At 40.8% G+C, this 23,754-nt stretch overlaps 1 protein-coding gene across 4 annotated transcripts in view; it reads right to left on the bottom strand.

The window, feature by feature from the left end:
* TBC1D5 (TBC1 domain family member 5) overlaps positions 1-23,754 on the bottom strand; it is a 402,345-nt gene that overhangs the window by 8,868 nt on the left and 369,723 nt on the right. For all 4 annotated transcript variants that reach the window (XM_072153665.1, XM_072153667.1, XM_072153666.1 and 1 more), the window contains one exon: positions 17,208-17,307. In XM_072153665.1, the coding sequence (XP_072009766.1) occupies positions 17,208-17,307 (100 nt within the window). The remainder of the gene's footprint in view (positions 1-17,207; positions 17,308-23,754) is intronic.

Here is a 23,754-nt window from a genome sequence, read left to right as displayed (position 1 = left end):
TGACCGCAAAAATAAAATGAATAAAAATATGTATTCCATTATTAGGAAGTTTCCAAGTCATCAGATGAGAGCAGAGAATGATTGACAAAGAATAAGGACCTGACTCTAAAGAGGATATGTCACTGCTCATGTGCAAACTGGAGTATATAGAGGTCTATAAGGGAGTCCCTCACCACAGCCTGGTCCCCCACTCAGGACCCCATTTTATGACTGAAATAGCGGGTCACATTACAAGACATTTTCCCCTACCCCCAGGTGATCTATTATTGAAGGCCAGTCCTATAGATAGGCCATCAATAGAACCTCACTTGAAAATTTTACCTTTTAATTTTACACAGGGGAGCACACAGGGGAGCACACATGCTGACAAGAAAAAAAGTGTTTAAAAGACTGTATACAAATCGTACCGACGGTCTATTCTAAGAGGATTTGGCAACAGTAAGAATGACTGGAAAATGTAATCGCCCCAAAGCAACACACATTTTGATCTTTAAAACCTTGAAGTTTGCCAAAATGGAACAGTGCACAATGCTGCAGCGTAACAAAGTCATCAAAAATTTTAAAGGGGTTTTTAAGTTCTCCTGGGGGAAAAACTAAATATATTGAATAACACTTATTACATGGTTGTTCAATGGTTATTGTCTATATTTATCACGTACAACCAAATACTGTATATCCCCCTGTATTCATCCAATTCTAACCAAAGCAAATTATTACTTTATTAACTTTTAAGAATCTTAATGCCAAAACAGCACTTTGGGAAACCCACCTCTTACCAATTACTGTCTTCCTATGTTTCACAATCAGTTTATGAATTTTATTGCATATTTTCAATTTTACAGAAAGACAGAAGGAAATATCGAGGGCATAGATGGGTAATTTATAATCAGGCCAGTCAGTTGTAGCTTTATATCACATACAAAAATGAAAAGAAATCAACTAATGTAGTTCACAAAGTGCAATAACATATTATTTAGTCCTATGTTTCAAACATTGAGCTGGGAATTGCACTGTATATAGTGCTGTTGTATAACCCTATACAAAACATAGGCTCTTTGGAGATTCAGCTTTTCTATAGAAACCTACCTATATGTTTTCTGACCCAAAAGGTTTTAACAAAAGCAAAAGAATCTATGTGGCAGAAAATTATTGCAGTTGGTATAAGCACAACTTCGGGCATGCATTACATTCATATTCACAGGCCAGGGAAGAAATGATACCGCTTATGGAGATTCTGTCTTTGGATATGCTGGTCTGGCTATTATGCATGGATGTACAAGGAGCTGCCTATTAAGGGAACTATGTGGTATAGTTTTCCTTATCCCACCCTGTAAAATGTATTTGCATATTTCCTTCCTACTCACTGAATTTTTTACTGTATTTTTTTATTGATTTTTCATAAATTTTACAGCTCGTATAACATATATAAAGAAATTGGACTCACATCAGAAGATCCTGCAACGAGACATTCTCTCGGGATCTAGAAAATGAATCTGGGATAATATCCTGCCTTCAATGTGCATATCCTATACTTGCGCAGTGAAGCCGGGATGTACTACGCCGGCTTCACTTGCTGCAGTGGGTGAAAGGAACATGTTTAATGTTTTTTTGGTCTTTTTTTAAAATATTTTTAAAAATACTATTGGGCGATTTGGGACACCAGGACCGTAAGTTTAATGTCCCAAATTGCCATGACAGGTTCCCTTTAAAGAGAACCTGTCAGGCATATTAGCCCCCAAAACTAAATATATTTTCATAAACTGCCATTAGAAAGCATTGCCTCTATCCCTTCATTGTCTCTCTACATGCCTGTGAACTTAAAGGTATCAGGTACTAAAGCTGCATGTAAATGATCTGAGAGATGTCCAATGAGTCATTTTAATATTCAGCTGTCCAGCTTATTCATGAGCCCCCAGTGCTTGACTGACAGCCTGTATAATGATGTGAGGTATAATGGTGTAATGTCTCTTCCATGTGCTTCCTGGGGCAGGCGCTCCCTGCAGCCTGTGTGTGTATGAGATACTCGTATACACATGACTGACAGCCTGTATAATGATGTTAGGTATAATGGTGTTATGGCTCCTCCATGTGCTTCCTGGTGCAGGCGCTCCCTGCAGCCTGTGTGTGTATAGGAGAGATACAACCTCTCCAGGATGCAGCCACGTGTATAGGAAAATATGTCAGGTACTTGTGTAGCTGATGTCTGTGTCTCTCACATGTGTATAGCGGAACATGTCAGGTACTTGTGTAGCTGATGTCTGTGTCTCTCACATGTGTATAGGAGAAGATGGCATGTCAGACACTTGTGTACCTGATGTCTTTGTCTGTCACATGTGTATAGCGGAACATGTCAGGTACTTGTGTAGCTGATGTATGTGCCTCGCACATGTGTATGGGAGGACAGAGCATTTCAGCAGATGAAGCACAGACACAAGCAATGCTTTACTATACATTACACACAGACATGAGCCGGGGGAGGAGAGGGGAGGGGTAACAGGAGCAGGGGTGTACCAAGCCTGTCTGCTGCCTGAGGCGAGACATAGAGAGACGCCCCCCCCCCCCCCGTGCACATATATGTAATATATCATGGAGTGTCAGGACCAGATCCTTCATATTGGTTTGGTGTGAAAATAAAGCAATGCAAAATGCATACACCTCACCACCATGTAGTATAAAATGCACACAGCGTGCCACCATATAGTATAAGATAAATCCAACAGCGAGGAAGCAGCACTCCAAGTTTCAGTAGTGGTATTTATTTCACCAGTGGAAAAAGATACAACGTTTCAGCTATCTCTATGTAGCCATTTTCAAGTACTTGAAAATGGCTACATAGAGATAGCTGAAACGTTGTATCTTTTTCCACTGGTGAAATAAATACCACTACTGAAACTTGGAGTGCTGCTTCCTCACTGTTGGATTTACTTGTGTAGGGGTCTCTTTGAGCCAGAGTCCCTGAAGCGTGCACCCACACGGATCTTAATCCAGTATACCATTGTGCTACTCCTTCAACTTTTCCTTTACTTTGTGCCTTATATAGTATAAGATAGATAAAGCATACCACCATGTAGTACAAAATGCATACAGAGTACCGCCATGTAGTATAAAATGCATACAGCGTATCGCCATGTAGTACAAAATGCATACAGAGTACCGCCATGTAGTATAAAATACATACAGCGTACCACCATGTAGTATAAAATGCATACAGAGTACCGCCATGTAGTATAAAATGCATACAGCGTATCGCCATGTAGTATAAAATGCATACAGCTTATCGCCATGTAGTATAAAATGCATACAGCATACAGCCATGTAGTATAAAATGCATACAGAGTACCGCCATGTAGTCTAAAATACATACAGAGTACCGCCATGTAGTCTAAAATATATTCAGCGTGCCGCAATGCAGTATAAAATACATACAAAGTACCGCCATGTAGTATAAAATACATACAGCGTACCGCCATATAGTATAAAATGCATACAGAGTACCGCCATGTAGTATAAATGCATACAGCATACAGCCATGTAGTATAAAATGCATACAGTGTACCGCCATATAGTATAAAATGCATACAGAGTACCGCCATGTAGTATAAAATACATACAGTGTACAGCCATGTAGTATAAAATGCATACAGCAGATTGCCATGTAGTATAAAATGCATACAGTGTACCACTATATAGTACAAAATAGAAGCTCTTATGAATATCACAAATACAGCATATATATATATATATATATATATATATATATAGCATATATGTACACATATACAAACAGTAGATACACCATATACACACACTGTACATACAGCAAATATACACACATACTATATATACACACACATACTGTTTATACACACACACACACATACTATATATATATATATATATATATATATATATATATATATATATATATATATACACACACACATATATATATATATACACACACACACACATACATATACATTTATACATATACACACATAAATATAAACACACACATATATACATACACACATATATGCATACATAAGATAACCTTACCTTCCTTTCAGGGTCTTGGTAAGTTTGGTCTTCTCCTGCGGCGGTAGGGAGGTGGGGGGGCGGCTGGCCAGGGAGCGCGTTGTTGGGGGCTGGGGCCGGACGTTCCGGGAGAGGGGCGGGACGGTCCGGGAGCGGGGGTGGATTATGGTTGGGCTGGGAACGGGGGTGGGTTGTGGTCGGGCTGGGAGCGGGGGTGGGTTGTGGTCGGGCTGGGAGCGGGGGTGGGTTGTGGTCGGGCTGGGAGCGGGGGTGGGTTGTGGTCGGGCTGGGAGCGGGGGTGGGTTGTGGTCGGGCCGGGAGCGGGGGTGGGTTGTGGTCGGGCCGGGAGCGGGGGTGGGTTGTGGTCGGGCCGGGAGCGGGGGTGGGTTGTGGTCGGGCCGGGAGCGGGGGTGGGTTGTGGTCGGGCTGGGAGCCGGAGCCTTTGCTGGAAGACAGGAGCGAAGGTATGTGGGGAGTGGGAACAAGGTGCCGGCCGGAGCACTGAAACGCCAGGCGGGAGTTCGATGCCGGAGAGCGAGGGGGCGGGCGCACGCTGCTGGCGCGGAGCATGATGCACGGAGGGCGGGTTGAGCCGGGAGCAGGAGCATGGTGCCGGACGGGAGACAGGAGCAGAGGGGGGTTGAGCCGGGAGCACAGATATGCGGGGAGTGCGGGTGGGAAGACAGAGTCGCCCACCAAAAGGAACGCGAGAGTTCTGTGCCGGTCGGCGGGGAGGCGGAAGCACGGTGGCGCCGGCGGTGGGGAGCATGTTGCCAGACGCACGGTGCCGCCCCCTCGTCGAGCAGGAGGCGTGCCGCCTGAGACGAGATGCTCAACTCGCCTCATGGCAGGTGCGCCCCTGAACAGGAGACATCACTTTCTCTCTCCATGTGCCCAGCCTCATTTACATAATAAAGAAAAGATGATTTTATAATGATTAATGTATAAATTGACTAGATAAAGGTAGGGATTGAATCCTTGTGAACTGCTCCAACAGGTAGTGGTGACATAAATAGTTACAGAGAGCTGATGACAGCTGTCCTTTAAGTAATCCAGGTACTAGCATGTACTATAGAAATTGCATAAAATGAAAAAGAGAAATAAAAGAAATTATAAAGTAAATATTTTGACAAAAACATAAATGTATATTTTGTTATCAAGCCTTACATAAATACCTGCCCCCTGAAGGTTTGGGCTAAAACATGGAAATAATAACCTAAGGAAATCTAGCCATGTACCGCATCACTTCAGTAACATTCTAGCTGCGGTGAAGGGCCATGTATTGAAACAAAAGGGACTTTTAGACTTTACTGTGACACATAAATGGTAGCATATTGGATGAGATCTTTGCCATCCCCATGAACTCATTCAGGGGCGACAATCAGTTGCTATGACTGTCAGGAGTCTCTTGATCTGTGATGGAGCTTGCCAGAGGCGGTTGCACTTTGTTGTCAATATACTGCAATGCAGAAGTTTTATTGAATAATCTATGAGTGATTAGATCCCCCAAGGTTCAAACAACCTAGGTGGCATAATTTATTTTTTTAAAAAGAAGTAAATAATAAAAATGTTAAATTTCTTATCATCCATCTTTTTCTGAAACACAAATAAACATAATCATAAATGTGGTATGTTCCCAAAATGTTTTCAATAAAAACATCAGCAGGTCCCCAAAAACGACATCTCAATCAGCATTGTACACCAGAAGTATCAAAGAGTTGTGTGTGGGGGGGAGGGGGGTATTTCTTTTCAGAAAAATTCCCTTTTTCTTGTTTTTTTTTTTTAAAGATTTTAAAATCTAACAAACAATACATGTTATCTTGGTTCCAAGCCAAAATGCGTTGCAGCTAGAGATGAGCAAGCACTCACTAAAATGCTCGAGTGCTCGTTACTCGAGTCGAACTTTTCCCGATACTCGAGTGCTTGTTTCGAATAACGAACCCCATTGAAGTCAATGGGAGACTCCAGCATTTTTCAAGGGGACCAATAAAATGTGTCATTTTATTGAGAAATAAGTCAGTCCTGTTTCTTCAGTTTTTTTATTCCATGGAATATTTGTGGAACTTCAAAAAGGAGAATGACCCGTGTTAAACATCTGCAATGTGTTCTTCACACATATTGTTCTTCACATACTATTGTGAAAAACACCTTTCTGTACTCATGTCTTCTGATAAGTTAGCAGATGTACGGAAACATCTGCAATGTGTTCTTCACACATATTGTTCTTCCTATACTATTGTGAAGAAAACCTTTCTGTACTCATGTCTGATAAGTTAGCAGATGTACGGAAACATCTGCAATGTGTTCTTCACTTAAATGATCCTTAATGGTCATTAAATGATCCTGTGTTCACTGTTCTTCACTGTGTTTCCTTAAGTGAAAACTCATTCTCGAGCAGACGAAATTCTCGTCCGAGCAACAAACCGTTTCGACTACGCTAATACTCGAACAAGCATCAAGCTCAGAGTATGCTTGCTTATCTCTAGTTGCAGCTTTGCCAAAAAAAAGCTAGATGCCTCTTAATCTACATCTTGACTGCATGATTCCTACTCAGCACCAGATACCTGCATCCATCTACATGTTGTTTGGTGGAGTGTCCTCACCTATATTCTCGTAACAAGTGTTGGCCTGTTGGGGAAGGACACTGTTGAGCCATTTTTTGTACAAAATGTATATTCGCCACTGCAAGGTGAGAGGCGAACCACTTGCCGTTTTATTCTGTGCTGTTTTTTCATAATACAGTGGGGTTTCTTTATTCCTTATGCTTTTGTTAAAGGGGTCAATTCTTTCCATTCTTCCTATAATATTTGATGTCCTTGTTTTATCAGAACATTGCATGACATATTATATACTGACAAGTTGAAACTAGACAAAAATGGACTCAGGCGTTAAGGGAGTATCTGAGTCTTAGCAAGGAATTGCATATCTCTAGGATATGGCTTCACATCTGACATATACAGTATGACTGAATTTTACTGTCCAAGCGTGAAGTAATAAAATATTGAACTTCTCCAAAGCTTCATTACTCCAATAAAGTATCAAATTTAATCTATTACCATGATCTTGGAGCGATGATGAACATCTGATTGCATGCAATATTACACTTTGTGGTTTCTATAACAGAGCATGCTGTTTTTACTACAATGTCAGCCAAGAATCGTGCTGTACTATTAGAAAATGTTTCCAGAAATGACTCTTACAACCAAAGAATGTTCGGAGCGATATCCCAGTTACGTGGTCACTATGACAGATAGGCCTCTGCTCCATCTATGGGAAAGATGTTTAGAGCCTGATAAGTAAACGTAACCCCTACCTATTCGCAAATCTATGCTGTTTGACGTTACAAGGAAAGGTGAATCTAAGTGCACATTGACTGCAACCGAGACGTGTTATCTGTTGTGATAAGAGCCATCTGTAACCTAGCAGCATCTTATTATGTGTCATAGAAGTGAATGAGCAATGGCAACTGTCAATGCTTCCGATCTGTTTTAGCCAATGAAGATGAACAAGTATTGACTCTTTCTGTGAACTCATTTATATTTCATGCAATTCAAGATATTCTCTCTAATCGTATTCAGTTTTTTATCCCCCTACACTTTTAACCTCTAAATCCTGTTAGCCTGAACATTGCATCTAATGGATGGATGGCAGTTTATTTATAGAAAATGATTCAGTATAACTGGATATTAAGTATTCACGTTATCCTCTATCCACAGTATAGGGGGGACAAGAGCGGATCATGGTGGCCTGACAGTGCTCAACTGATGACGGGAATGGGATCCTGAGCGACAGGGGCGTAACTATTGTGGTCGCAGAGGGTGCAATTGCGACTGGGCCCCCTAGTGGAACTGGGCCCGTGCTGCACCCGAGCGTGAAGAAAGTGCAGCGCAGCACACACGTGGATGAACTCTGGCGGCCGCGGGCCCCTCTGCCCGACATTTGCTCCTTACTGATGTGCACAACACAGAGTCCCCGCCCCCAGCCCTGGGCCTGCCCCAGAGCTGCCTGCCGGACGCCTGGAGGTCCATGCTGTTTCCGGCAGCAATGGAGGTCTAGTGGAGGAATAGTTTCTGTTCCCCAGCTCCCTGCTGTGTGATGCGAGACCAGGCAGCTGTCAGGTCAAAGAATCAGTGGAGGAAATACAGCATCCAGGAGCTGGGTACTGTGGATCCACACTACTGTCATCTAAAGAGATGAGTAAATATTTGTGTGTGAGTGTCATGTATCTGTAGTACAGCACATGTCATATGTACAAAGGTGTGTATGCACAGTGTGCATGGTCAGTAATGTATGTACAGTGTGCATGGTCAGTAATGTATGTACAGTTTGCATGGTCAGTAATGTATGTACAGGGTGTGTATGCACAGTGTGCATGGTCAGTAATGTATGTACAGTGTGCATGGTCAGTAATGTATGTATAGGGTGTGTATGTACAGTGTGCATGGTCAGTAATGTATGTATAGGGTGTGTATGTACAGTGTGCATGGTCAGTAATGTATGTACAGGGTGTGTATGTACAGTGTATATGGTCAGTAATGTATGTACAGTGTGCATGGTCAGTAATGTATGTACAGGGTATATGGTCAGTAATGTATGTACAGGGTATATGGCCAGTAATGTATGTACAGTGTGTATGGCTAGTAATGTATTTACAGTGTGTATGACCAGTAATGTATGTAGATGTACTGCATTTGTGAGGAATTATGTGTAATAGATGTTAGTAATTGTTATTGAACAAGTATGTGGGGCTAGATGTACTATGTATGTGTAGGTGAGTATGTACCTCATTTACTGATCATCTTCTTAATAAATGACTACATTTTGGAAACAAGATGAAATGATACCGTGTCACTCTCTAAGTATATACTCCATACCAAACACCCTGGCCCTTTAACCTGACAGAGAACTTTAGGAACTTTCTCAAAGAGAGACAGAGGACAATACAAAACATCTGGTAGATGTAGGAGTATGCGTCATCTAAAATTGGTTTTACCTAATCAGAAAAATCTGAGATTATAAAGATAAAAAGTTAAAGGACACCTGTCATCAGCTCTCTGCCACTAGTCCTGTCACTACTACCTGTTGGAGCAGCTTACAAGGATCCCATCACAGCCTTAATCTAGTCAATTCATACATTAATAATTATAAAATCATTTATTCTTTATTATGTAAATGAGGTGGTCACATGGTCAGAGGCAGTGATGTCACCCCTGTTACCCCTCCCCTCTCCTCCCCCTGCTCATGTGTGTGTGTGTAATGTATAGTAAAGCATTGATAGTGTGTGCTGCATCCTCCTAATACACAGAGACACAGACATCAGCTACACAAGTACCTGACATGTTCTGCTATAACATGGCTGCCTGGGGCTGTTGTATCTCACATACACAGGCTGCAGGAGGCATGGCCACCAGCAAGCACATGGAGGAGCCATTACACCATTATACAGACTGTCAGTCATGTACTGGGGGGTGTTGCTGTGCCTCCCACTCATGAATAAGCTGGACAGCTTGAATATGCTAATGACTCATTGGACATCTCACAAGGTCATTAGATTTACAGGCATGTAGAGGGACAATGAAGGGATAGAGGCAATGCTTTCTAATGGCAGTTTATGAAAATATATTTAGTTTAGGTGGGTTATTTTGCCTGACAGGTTCTCTTTAAGTGAAAAAACATATCTAAAGTTATTGAACAGTGGATTAACAAATGACCTACATTACTGTTAAAAATAATAATACATGAAGCTCCGGTACAATGATTTCCCCCTATATTATGTAACAATATGTAAGGCCCCTTTTAGTATCGCGAGTGTGATGCGATGAACTCGCATCACACTCGCAATGCGTGCTGCTCGGATCACACGGTCCTAACCCTGCAAAAACCGGAACTGAACTGACATGCTGAGTTCAGTTCCGGTTTGCAGCGTTTGGGCCGTGCAATCCGAGCAGCACGCGTTACGAGTGTGATGTGAGTTCATCGCATCACACTCGCGATACTAAAAGGGGCCTAAGCGATCTATTTAAAAGCCTATAATCCAGTTAGGTTTTCACTTTATCATACTTTTCAATGACTGATACTTCTTTATTTATTACCCTTAACTTTGATCAGTACCTCACACTTGTTTCCGCGAAGAGTCTCTATGAGGGTGTGGTCACACATCCCGTTGACTGCATGCGTTTAAAAACGCATTGCAACAGCTGAAGAGAGATTTTGCGTTAACAAAAGCATGCACTATCACTATGTTAACGCATGCGTTAATAATGCATTAACAGTTGCGTTTTGTAAACGCAAGTGTTAAAGGGGTATTCCGGGAATATGAACGTCTGACACAAAAACTCATGATGATATAAATAAATGAATACAACAATACTCAATGTCATTAGTCACAAAACGTAGCTTAAATAATTTGATTTTATGATTTACAAAATTTATGGCCTCTCTAAAGTAGGTGGAGTTATCACTAAGATGGCCGCCACTGGAAAATACAAGTCCCATGATCCTTTAGTTCTCAGTAACTCCTCCTCCCTCTTATGCTCTGCTCCCTGTGATGATGTAACAGACTTTCTTGCACTGTTACCATAGTAATGATGTGTAACTGCCATCACCACAACACTGGCCATACTGGATGCACTGCAACCAACCGACTACAGCCAAACATAGTGGTGATCACATGACCTGCCCAGACAGGTGCAGGACATGTGATGTGGACATGTGACCAGCGGCCATCTTCTGTCCTGTAACGGACCGCACGAAGGAAATTAACGGACTGATTAAAGGGCCAGGAGCATTTTAATTCTTCATTACAGTGCATGTCACCAGCTTTTTCTGCTAACGGGAGCAAAATTTTAAATAACAACTAATTACACATTAGCTTATATTTTGAGTGCCCACTTGTATATGAATTATGCTGATTCCTGGAATACCCCTTTAACAGCTGTTTAATTAGGCAAATCTCTCTTTAGCTGTTGCAATGTGTTTTTAAACCACCACCAAGAAAGAATTTATAAAATCTGATTATTAGCTGTTGAAACCCCCCCCCCCCAAATAATATACCTGAAAAGTGGATCACATCCACAAAAAAAAAAATCCCCTATACGCCCAAATTACAAAAGAATAAACATTTTATAGCCTGTAAAATGTGACAATGTAAATCCGCTCTGAATAACTCCTCCTTCTGTTCTATGCCCGGCCGTGGGCCCATACAGCAGTTTACCAACACATACTGGGCACCCTCCTACTCAGGAAAAATATGGGTTTCAAACTTTGTGGAGTTTTTCGTCATTAATACTTTTTTGCTAATGTATTGTCTAAAAAAAATTTGTTTTACACCCTGTGAAACAGCTAAAGGGTTAACACACTTCTTAAAGTTGATTTTTCACACAGTGAGGATCATGGTTTCTAAAATGGCATGATTTACAGGGTTTTACTGTTATTAAGGCCTCTCAATGTCACTTATACCCGAGCAGATGCCTCTAAATAAGGGTTTTGGCAATTTTCATAAAAATTTGAAAAATTGCACCCAAAATTCTAAACTTCTTAACAACCTAGAAAAGAGAGAGGATGCATATAAAAAGCCATGCCGATATAAGGCAGACATTTGGGGAATGTTAGTTATAAAGTTACTTAGGTGCTATGACTATCTGCCTAAAAAACAAAAAAATTTGAACTTTGAAAATGAATGATTTTTAGACATTTTTGCCAATCTTTTGATTTTTCAATAACTTAACACAAAAGAGTTCATCAAAATTTTTCAATTGATTTGAAGTACAATGTGTGAGGAGAAAACAATCTCAAAATACCATGGATATGTTAAAGGGGTATTCCCACATTGACCAATTTCTTAAATATAACACATTCTCAAATTCACTATTGACAAAAAATACAGAATTTCACAGATATAATTCCAGTCTGTATCTATAAGTCCTGGTGTACACAATTTCAGTTGCCCCTGGTTTCCAACCCTGGATCTTCTGACTTTTGGGTTGGAAGCCATCTTGCCTGACGTGGGGCTGAGCTCTTCTCTGCTCCCTGCAGCCACCCCTCCCCCTCCATTCCAGGAAGAGCTCACACTGATACACACTGACTTCCTGCCCACAAGCAACAGCAGCAGCAGCAGCAGCAGCGAGAGAAGCGCTACAAGCAGATAAGTTATTTATACAGGGAGGGGAGGCACATCAGATCTCATACTGGGTTGTGGTAGAGCAGAGATGTAGCAGAGATGACTGTGTCATTGTGTGTAATACGCATCTCATGGATCTCCTCCTCTCTGATCTGTCTCATCTCTCTATGTGTCAGATACTAGTACAATGCCCAGAAGGTAAATGAAAGTATATATAAAACTTGTACCCTGATAATCTAACCACATTTTCAGCACACTGTATATTGCAGCACTACAAAGATCATGAAGCGTCTGCTTAGAGTCTCCGCCCACACTGTGGAATCTTACACTGTAAAATTATAGAGTAAACAGTTAGAAATTATTTTAATCATGCAAACATCACTAGGGGATTGAAATTTGAGAATATTCTTTCCTGGACAAACCCCTTTAAAGCGTTATAAAGGTATAACCTTTTATAATGACAAGGGCAAATGTAAAAAAAAACAGGCTTGGTCCGAATGCCATAAAATGGGTTACTCAAAAGGGGTTAAACTTGCAAAGTCGTACAGATTTACATATCAGTATACATATATGCCTAAAATTACGTATGCATATATAAATTATGATGGTGTATATGTACCATATTTTTTGGACTATAAGGAGCACAAAAAATCCTTTGATTTTCTCAGAAATCAAAGGTGCGCCTTATAGTCCGCTGTTCCTTATATATGAACTGTACTTACAGACACCACGTACTGTAAACTGTACAATGTTTAAGAGTGTTTAAGAGCTCCGCACCAGCATATCCTGCACCAGCCACACTGCACACCAGGCACAATACCCCACACTGGCTCCTGAAATGCCCTGGCACCACATCATGCCCTCCCTGCCCTCCACTAGCACGGAGAGACCGGAGCCTCTGACACGACCCTGCAGCATCACCCTTGCAAGCCTTTTTTTCGCCCAATTTCTGCTATATTTCCATAGTTCCGGATATCAGGTTTTGCTGCATCCCTTAATATCACCACCAGATTTGTACTTCTTGGTATGTATCTACTCTATTCTTTGTATATGTTTTCTGCTGTGTAATACTTTTTCTGTATTAGCTACTGTTAAAAATAATGGCCTATTAGGAATTAGAATGATAGATGGATGGACAGATAATGTAGAGTACATTCCAATGTACAAGTGTAAAAAAAATAGATTTATTCACCCAGATGTTCCATCCAGCTTCCATCCAGGCTGCATGGAACAGATGTAACATTACCACTGCATAGGTGAATGAATCTACTTTTTTCACCTATTAGTGTAGTGCTCCAACATCTTCTAAATTATTTGGAGGGTTTGCCCATGGCAACCAACCAGAGCTCAGCTTTCATTTTCCCACAGCAGTTTATAAAATAAAAGCTGTTTATACAATTTTACAACTTCTGATAAATCTCGCCCTTAATGTATATTCAAACACACTTTGAATACATTTTTCAAGTCCCGTGTGGGACTGCTTCTACACCAGTTTTCTAGTGTGGAAGCAGTGAAATAATCACAAATTATAATCTTCCTTCCAAAATCAACTTTTACAATTATGCTAATTGCCTCAAGGGCACTGGGGTTGTTGCCAGAGCCCATCCGTGCTGTAGGTTCTCAGGATTTTACACTGTGTAAGGGGCAGAAGGAGGGGTAAGTGCTTAAGGAGCAGGAGGGTTTGACGTGTTCCTACACAGTGAAGCCAGAGCATCAAGGGGCTCTAGAAATGCCCCCAGAGGCCCTTCTGGCTCATTAGCATAATTTTAAGAGTTGATTTTAGAAGGAAGGAGCCCATGGTGCCTCTGGTTTATCATGCTTGATTTTGATGGTAGATTGTGGTTGAAAGGGAGTAAAGCTGCATGGAGCTGCCCGCATCCTATAACTATGCATGCTGTTCTTACCCAGGGGCGGTGGCGGTAGGCTAGCACACTGGAAGAGGATGGGGATCAGTACCTTGTAGATGGATGAGGGTCCTGGACAAGGCATTTACATTTACAATACATTTATAGCACAGCCAGTGGAGAGATATGTATTTATACACATACAGCCGATGCTGTCAGCATACAAGATAAAATATATTTTTAGTGGTTTCTTCTTTTAGAATTTGCGTAATGATGATATAATCAAAAGGTAATAACAAAAGTAAAATGAATTCAGTTACGACTGCACAAGGTATAGAGATAGTATATAGCAGTCACTAAATAAAGGATATATTCACTTATCCAAGCAAAGCCTGAGTCACTAATCAAAGAAAAAAATCAATGTAATGATTCAAGGGTCTTCATCGCTGCTCGCTCATCAGTAACACATTATCCTCGTTTACTCCAATGAATAATCCCTCACAAATGTTCAGTCTGGCATAGCTAATTTATCATATTAATTTGCAGCCAAGCTACAGTGTGATGTACAACTCACTTCCATAGTGACAATTAGTCGTATTTACACAAATCAGTAAGTAGTGCAGACAGGCAGCAAATTACTGCATATGTGGGTCTGACAGTGCAGCGCTGCAAGGAAGAACATATTCAATCTTCTTATTTTATGTAACTCTCCTCCAGTATAAATATAAATGTCATTAGATGCAATAAAATGGAACCCAGGAGAACATACAACGGAGAACTGTCAGTTCCAGTAACTCAGAAAGTACTAAGGAGAGGAGGATCTGATCTATCAAAGTCCCTGATAGCTGTTTGGTTTCATAATTTCCCTTTTGTTCCAGATTTCAAGTTTGAGTAAGCGGTTTTAAAACAGGGTAAAACATCCATAAGGCCTGAATGTAAATTGTCATTTACCAACTTTTGTAGGATGCATCTCGGCAGAAGACATATAAATAAGGTCTTTAGAAATAGGGTTGCCTAGGATCTAGCACAGCGGTGCAAACATGTATCCAACAAGTGGCACAAAACCCCTCAAGTTGCAATCCTTCTGCCAGGCAGATTGTCTAATCCACAGAGACTGCAAGCGAGGATAAAGAGCAGAGCGAGGACTGCAAGACTGCTGCAAAGTGCAACAGTGCTGATAAGTGCATAGTTTTGGAAATAAAAGACTATTTGTGTATTGATACTAAGGGTTTTTGTACTATCTGTGTCCCCATTTACGTACATGAGACACTCCATGGACATCGCTACCAAGTGTGTGTCTTGTGAAATGTATACATGCCTTGAACAAATTATTCGGCAATGTGACTTTCAGAGGAGGGGCAACAGGAACTCTGAACTTTAGAAAAGCAAATTCTCAACAGCTAAGGGAGTACCTTAAAGAGGACCTGTCACCCTAAAAATCAGTAAAGTAAAAAAAAGTAAGCAGCTCCTAGCGCTAACCCATTTTTAGCAGTGTTAAACTGCTAACTTTATGGGAACCCTTCGATAAATCTAGTAGACAATACAGCGCCATAGCCTCAGAACTGGAGCTTACAGCGGTCCAGCGTATTCATGAGGGGACAGTCACCGGACCGCCTCTCCCACGCCATTGGCCTTGGGTGACTGCCGGGCTTCATGAAGCAGTCACCGTCTCTTCGGACCGCCCCCTCATGAATACGCCGGACCGCTGTAAAATAGGAGGGTTCCGATAAAGCTAAAAATGGTGGTAGTGCTAGGAGCTGCTTACTTCCGTCTTACTTTTTGGAGTGATGGGTCCTCTTTGAAAGCATAAACTGGGACAATGTTCTCAAAAATAAAAACATAAATGGGATGCTTTTAAAAATATTCTAAAAAGTTCCTGTGAAAGACATGTACCATATGGGAAAAAGCATAATAATAACAGGAAAAAAACGATGTGGTTATCTTGTACCATAAGGCGGGCAATGAAGAGAAAGATGAGGCATTTAAGTCACTAAAACATAAAGGCAGCAATGAGGAGTTACAGGATGATAAAGAGAAAAATCTGATACAATCTAGCACTTTATCTTCATATGTATTGTGTCTACCACCAATTTTTCTGTCAGGGAATTTTTTAACTCCCTATCGTTTTGGATTTGTTACATGGTTTTAATTGTGTTTTATAACATTATGTGACAAATAAAGATGTACTGATTTATAGATTATGGTGTGGAATACTCTCTTTTTTGTTTGGGGGTTTAAATACCTAAATGGGCAGGATCTCTCCAAAGATCTTTTCATACCTAAGCCCTGTGACCAGGACAAGGGATGCCTTGCTTGGAGAGCAATAATTTCACATCATATGGGAATAAAACATTTTATAAGTAGTATCTGTTCATACAGGGAGTTATTCTGACCACCAAATTAGGGATCAGAAAGAAATTTTTCCTGCTTTGGTCCAATTGGCATCAGCCTTGCAGGGTTTTTGGCTTCTTCTGGATCAACGCAATATAGACTGATGTCTTTTTCTATCCTTTTTTACTATGATACTATGATTGATTAGAATTCATTGGTGTAGGAGCCAAATTGCAGCAGAACATCTGACAAATACTGCTCTGGAGAAGGGGGGGCTCAATTATTATGACCAACTCTGGGGTCTCCATTGCTATTATCTGCTCTGGGGTATCTAAAATGATTTTCTGCTCCAGGGGGCTCCATTACAACTGTCTGCTCTATTATTAAGGTCTGCTATTGGGGTCTCAATTATGTATTGTCTGTATTTATTGCCTGGTCTGTAGTCTGTTTTAATTATCGTCTGAATTGTCTGCTGTGGTATTTCTATTTGCACTGTGATATTTTTAATAACTGGGGTGGCATTTTGTGATGCAGTTGTTAGTGTTTCTGGGGTACTGGTTACTAGTGCAGGCCCTCGAAGTTGAGTTGCAGCCCTCGTACCAATAAAGTTTGTGCACCCATGATCTAGCTAGACATTATTCCACTTGTTTCAGAGTTTGACTCTAATTCCAACCAAACAACCCTTTTTATATAGACACACAGTCCCATTTGTTCAACACCGGAACAATGATCGTGAGGTCACTGGCCTTTAGACAGACAATCATCTGGAACCTAGGTCTGAAATAGCTTCTTGATCAATATTTTAACTGGAATAACTCTTTAAATTAAAAAAAAAAAATAGGTGAAAAAACGTTATGAATTCTGCTACTACTTACCAAGGTGAGTATTCATTATTTTAGCACAGTACTTGCACATTGCATCTAAATCATTTAGCTGTCCCTGAAGAAATGAAACTTGAGCCTCAAGATCTTCTTCCTATGGACAAAAAATGGTTTAAAAGAATTATTATCGCTGGCACTGCTTTAGTCAAGGTAAATTGCATGGACTAAAAATGTGACTGGCTGGGATGCCAAACCTAACAGAACAACTGACTTTTCATCATTAAAATCAACTGACCTTTTAGGAGACCAAATTAAATAAATTACCAAAAAATGAATAAATGTTTAGTGTATAAGTGAGTAGCGGATATTAAAGTGTTACTGTAAACTAAGCATCCACTTAATGGGAGACGTGTGAGCATTATACTTGCACCTACACCACACAGTACACACATGTGACTGTGCCGTTTTTGTTTTTGAAGGGAAGAAAAGGCTTAATTTAGTCAAGGATCCAAAAGTTTGTTTTCTTAGTCTTTTACGATTTTTTAAAAAGCCTTCTTCCTACACCAAAACTGAAAGAAAGAACTGAAAGTGCCCCGTGGCGGAGTGTCAGGCCTGCACAGTCGCATAGCCCTATGGTAAGCCAGACAGGGCCTGGTATAATATAGTACATCACCGCAACTGGCTACTGTATACCATCTTTCAAAAGAGCTCTAGGTTTTTCTTCCTAGACCCATAATCCATGGGGAGTAGTGCAGCCCAGCTATGTGATATTTATTCCATTGATGGGATGGTATGGTGGGCAATACACCCATTCATATGGATAGATGTATTGCCCATTGAAATGAATGTGGCTGTATGCTACTCGTACCAAATGGTACAGTAATGGTACAGTACGTCTTGAGAGAGGGGCCTTGAAGATGATGCATCACCTTAGCTTTCAGTAACGGTTTCAGATGCACTTCTGTCTGTGATTACAGAAAAAGTTTTTTTGCTTTACAGTTAAAGGGAGTCTTCCATCTCCAGTGTAATAATCAGCTTGCAGCATGTTGAAGAGAAATGCACTGTGTTTCCCAAAATACATTAATTATTTCTCTGCGTTATGACCTTTACCAAGATATTCCCAGTTTACATTGTAATTTTAATTCTAATCACCAAAGTTATGTCCTCAGCACCCGAAGCACTACTATTCTTGCTTATACCTCTTCCGTTCCTCTTCCAGTGTCGATCCATGCTTCTCACATCTCCTGCGTATCTGATGGAGATGGGATTGGTCCAAGCACAAGTAACAATTCTCTGGGTACCGAGGTCTAGACCAGGTGCATCAACTGCCTCATTAGCATATTGATACAAATGGAAATTTCTCAGAAAAAGCATAATATATAGAGAAAATAAAAGTATTTTTTATAATAATAGTGTATTTATCTAAAACCTGCTGCCAACAGATTATATTCATTGGGGAGGAGGTAGACTCCCTTTAACACCACAACTGTCACACAACTTCACCAATTCTACCACCAAAGTAGTAATAGAAGGTGTGACATGGGGTACACTTGGTTCTCACAGGTAGACGGCACTCTGTAGGTTAGTGGTGCTCAGGGTTCGGTCAATGCCACAGTAATATATCCAAAAAAGATCCCATTCACAATCTTCATAAGCTCAAGAATTTATTAGTATAAACGCAACTTCCAGCATATTACCATAGAATGCGTTTCGGCTCACATCACAAGCCTTTCTCAACCATCTTGAATTCAGACATGGGGTACACTTACACTAGGGAGTCCTCACAATTTAGTGCAATAGCTCCGTCCACCTACCCAAGATGACGTCTCTACGCTTATTTTACTTGCAAGCCAAAACACCCAGACAACACCTTGCCACCACCCACAGTTTTACTTAAGCTAATAAGGCCGTAGGAGCCTCATCCACACAGACAGTGCACACTGGTAATTCACACAGGACATGCAATCACTAAATATGCTATGCTAAAGAACCTGGTAATGTAAATCCCTTCGGGAACTTACATTCTCTAAGGCTACAAGCAGGGGCTTATTAAGGTTAACACCTTAATATACGCAAAGATACAATAGACTCATAAAAACATAAACTTGTCGGATTAAAAAAAAAAGGTTACAAACAATATACATAGAATACATACAAACAGTTATGAAAATAAAATGGGATAAAAGAAACATAATACCATTTCTATGGAATAGATACTTCGGCTGTAGGAACGCAGCAAAAACAATTTTCGGCCAGCATTCCGGTGATGATTGAGTTTCCAAAACTGACAAAGGGGTCCACTGGATTAACTCATTTAAATCCAGCGGGTTTTTGGCCCCCACCCCCTGACTAAGATGTTACTTAAAGGGAGGATGGATGATTTAGATTTAAAATGCATAAGTTTTAATTGGAAAATGTTACAACGGTGCCATTGCTTCCGATTGGGGTCCCTCACTACCCAAACTTTTGGTGGCTAGGCTAGGGGTGTTCTGTGATTGGACTGAGTTTCCACCCAGCTAAATTCTTGAAATTCATGCTATAGGTGCACCCCAACCCTATAACTCTCTCCTGTAACTGATGATAATTATGTCCAAGTTATGTGTTTTTAGGCATGAAATCATCCAGTTCCAGAACTGTGAACCCTTGTGCAAGCTGAATAAAAGCAGATCTGTTTGGTAGATTTCCATTAAATACCTTGGTGTCTTCTGAACTACCCTGGCATATGTGAGGGGAAATATGGGTTGGACATCTGCCCCCTCCTTTTGACCTCTGGAGAAAAGCCGCTGCTAGAGGTGTCTCCGTTAATTTCATATGTACTTCCACCCTGCATGTAAACTTATTGTGGACGTCGGAGTCCGGCAAGATGGCTAAACATTACACCAACAGTTAAACCATCTTATTGGAAGATAAAACCCTTACTATCTGCAACAGGTTTAACAACAAAATACTTTATTCAGTACTTGTGTGTATATACTCTTAAAGTTCAAACTGATGTTTGTAGCCACTTCACAAAAATAACAGTTTTTCTCAAATACAAGGTTATATATATCGGAATATCACCTTCTTGGTGTGAGAGCAAGTTTAAAAGACTGAACTTTTCCGATTACATGCAGGAAATGTAGGCTCTTCTTATTAAAGAAGACCTGTCTGGTCGATATGGGACCTTAAACCAACTACAGGTCCTTATGAATCCCGGTTTAACTGTGAATGGGACGTTCCTACCGTACTTGCTCAGTAAAGCCAGTGTGTAATACACTGGCGTCACTTGCCGGAACACACCGAGAGAATGCCATGACGGGTTCCCTTATTGGCCATTCAGGATTACAAAGACAACTCTACCGTCACGGTTCCTTGCTCCCCCACTCTGCCTTTTAGAAAGATCTGACACTAGGTGACAAGGCATTTATGTGCCTACAGTAGGATATTTCGGCATTTCCAGCGCTAGTCACACTGTGCACTAAGAGAATAATTACCGTGCTCTGCGCCAATACAGTTTTACTCTAATGGAAAAAATGCAAGATAAAGGCTCGATTAATGCTTACATATTCTACGTTAGGAGTCTGGATTTCGCCATTGTAATGTTCTGAGCCTTTTTCCAAAAGTCATTATGTTAGCTAAAAGGCTTTCAGCAGGTTTAGTAACAAGAACAGTGTTAATATATGAGACACCAACTGCTGTCAGAGAAACATATTAAGCATAATGGTGGGAATGCATGGAAATGGGTCTTCCAGTGACAGTCAAGGTCGTCTCCACGGATGTATCCGCACTAGAGCGTTTCTCAAAAATATTCCTGGATATGTTATTAACCCCCTAAGATCCAGGCCAATTCCAGTTTTTGTGTTTCCATTTATCACTTCCCTCATCCAAAAAGCCATAACTTTTTAATTTTTTTCCATTTGCAGAGATGCATGAGAGCTTTTATATCTGCGGGACAAATTGTACTTCCCAGTGTCGTCATTCTATATTCTGTGCAATCTACTAGGAAGGTGAGGAATAAAATTCCAAATGTGGTGGTATTGACAAAAAAAAAAAAAAAACACATTCACGGTTGCGCCATTTTCTAGTAGGCTTGGCATTTACAGCTTTAACTATGCAGATCACGGATATAGCAAATTTGTGTCCAAATAATTTTTCTTTGCAGCACCATATTCTGATGTGATCTGGATCTGTAAGGCCCCATAGCGATCCATTACGCACGGTCCTTAACACAGGGAAAGATACAGAGCGGTAAGGTGCCGCATGTGTGCGGAACACTATTGCTTCGTGCAGCCATTGCCAGCTATGGGGGACGTATGTTTTCTGTACATAAATCCCCCATACGTTCGTGGGGCCTAAGAGATGTCATTTTTTGCAGGATGAGATGGCATTTTCTTTGAGAAAGCAGAGGTTTGGACATTTCAAAGGTTTATTCAGTTACGGGATTCACTGCATGGAATAATTCGTTTTATATTTTGATAGATTGGGGATTTTGGGAAGCAGCAATACCCAACGTGTTTATGCTTTTATTTGTTTATTGATTTGGTATGTGTTTTAGGGAAAGGGGGTTATTTGAATAATAAAATTGAATTTAATAAAATGTTTATATATTTCTTTAAAGTTTTTTTTTAATTTTTTATGAACTACTTTTTTAGGTCTCCTAGTGTGTTTGAATACTACAGGCTTTGATTGTCAGAAACATGGTGGCGCCCATGTAAAGCTGCTGTTCTGGTGAAATGTTCTGCTCTGACCATGGCACCTAATAGGTTATCATTGATCACAGCAATGATTTCAGCTTTTATGTAGATTTCAGATTATGTGCATATCAAACTCTACATTATGATTAGATTTTAAAGAATTATTCCAAGTGTACAGGTCCCCAGTTTTATTAATTTGTGGGTAATGTCAGTTCTTAACAATGTGATAAGGATATAACTCAAAGGTAATCTACCACCTAAATCCAGTATGATAAACCAAGGACACCAACTCATAGATCCTGGCTCTGTGACTGGGGTTATCATCTTATATTTGTTAAAATCAACTTTTACAATTATCCTAACGAGTCTGAAGGATTCTGAGTGTGTTACTAGAGCCCCTCAGTGCTGAATATTTACCTTGTCTGCTCCCCTAGCACATCCTCCCTCTGCCTGCTGTAAACTCACTATAGCAGAGGATGTTTCAGAACACAGTGGGAGGGGCTCTGGTATCACCTCTTAAAGCCCTTCAGGTTCATTAGTATAATTTTATGCGTCAATTTAAGAAGGAAGGGGGATACGGATAACAAATATAAGAAGATTTGCAGGACATACAGAAAGGTAAATGATTTTTAAGGGAATAGACAGGGAATTTTTACAATTGTAAAAATATGTTGCATGTACAGAAGAGAAATCACCTTTTTTAAATAAAAACCCTTTAGGGAAATTCTCTGCACCTCATAATGGAAGCAATAATAAAAAAACATACACACAACAGATAGCCTGCAAATTATGTGTTAGGCCTCAGGATACTGTGGCTAACTCAAGGCACACATAGGGGGAGATTTATCATATGGTGACACTTGTGCGGTGTATAATAGAAGCCCTGTGCCTCCAGAGAGCAGGATACATCAAGAGGGTTAGGCCTCCTTATGTATCAGACGTGTTGCCTCCTTATGTATCAGGCGTGCATGCCTCCTTATGTATCAGGCGTGCATGCCTCCTTATGTATCAGGCGTGCATGCCTCCTTATGTATCAGGCGTGCTTGCCTCCTTATGAATCAGGCGTGCTTGCCTCTTTATGAATCAGGCGTGCATGCCTCTTTATGAATCAGGCGTGCATGCCTCCTTATGTATCAGGCTTGTACACCGCCTCATGTATCAGGCCCGTATGTCTCCTTATTTATCAGGCGTGTTTGCCTCCTTATGTCTCAGGCGTGCATGCCTCCTAATGTATCAGGCTTTTACGCCGCCTCATGTATCAGGCCTGTATGCCTCCTTGTGTATCAGGCTTGTATACCTCCTTATGTATCAGGCGTGTACGCCTCCTTGTGTATCAGGCTTGTATGCCTCCTTGTGTATCAGGCTTGTATACCTCCTTGTGTATCAGGCTTGCGACTACTAGCTGCCATAATTTTTGCACAAAAACCTTAAAAGGTAAAGATGTAAAGGGGACAGTAATCGCAATGCCTGGCACTGCGATTATTTCAAGGCTAATCTGCCCGTATTGTGGCGTAGAAGCTCTGATAAAGGTTCCTTATAGACTCCGATGTGCACTGTCACTGTGCATGCTCCGTTCCCCACCGCACCACCAGCGAGCCGTCCCCCAGATTTGGCTGGTCTTTGTCCATTGACATCAAGGGAGTGAACCGTCCTCACCCTCCGATGGGCTGCAAGTGGGGGATTAAATTCCCCCCGTTTGTGTCTTGCCTCATGCATATGGTTGTATGACTGAGGACCACAGTGAGTCTGTATGATCTCATGTACAAAAGAATAAACAATCTGCATTTTACTCGTCTTCTTTTGGGAAATTGGCAGAAATGCTGAACCACTGCATGAAGTTTTGGATGAAATTGTATGATACAAATCTGGGGAGGGCATGTGCTGTGTAAGCATATTGGGAGATTAGGATGTTTGTTTACTAGTCACAT

This window comes from Engystomops pustulosus, chromosome 5, assembly GCF_040894005.1.
Source record: "Engystomops pustulosus chromosome 5, aEngPut4.maternal, whole genome shotgun sequence".
In the NCBI taxonomy this organism is placed as follows: domain Eukaryota; kingdom Metazoa; phylum Chordata; class Amphibia; order Anura; family Leptodactylidae; genus Engystomops; species Engystomops pustulosus.
This window is presented reverse-complemented; position numbering and strand designations above follow the sequence as displayed.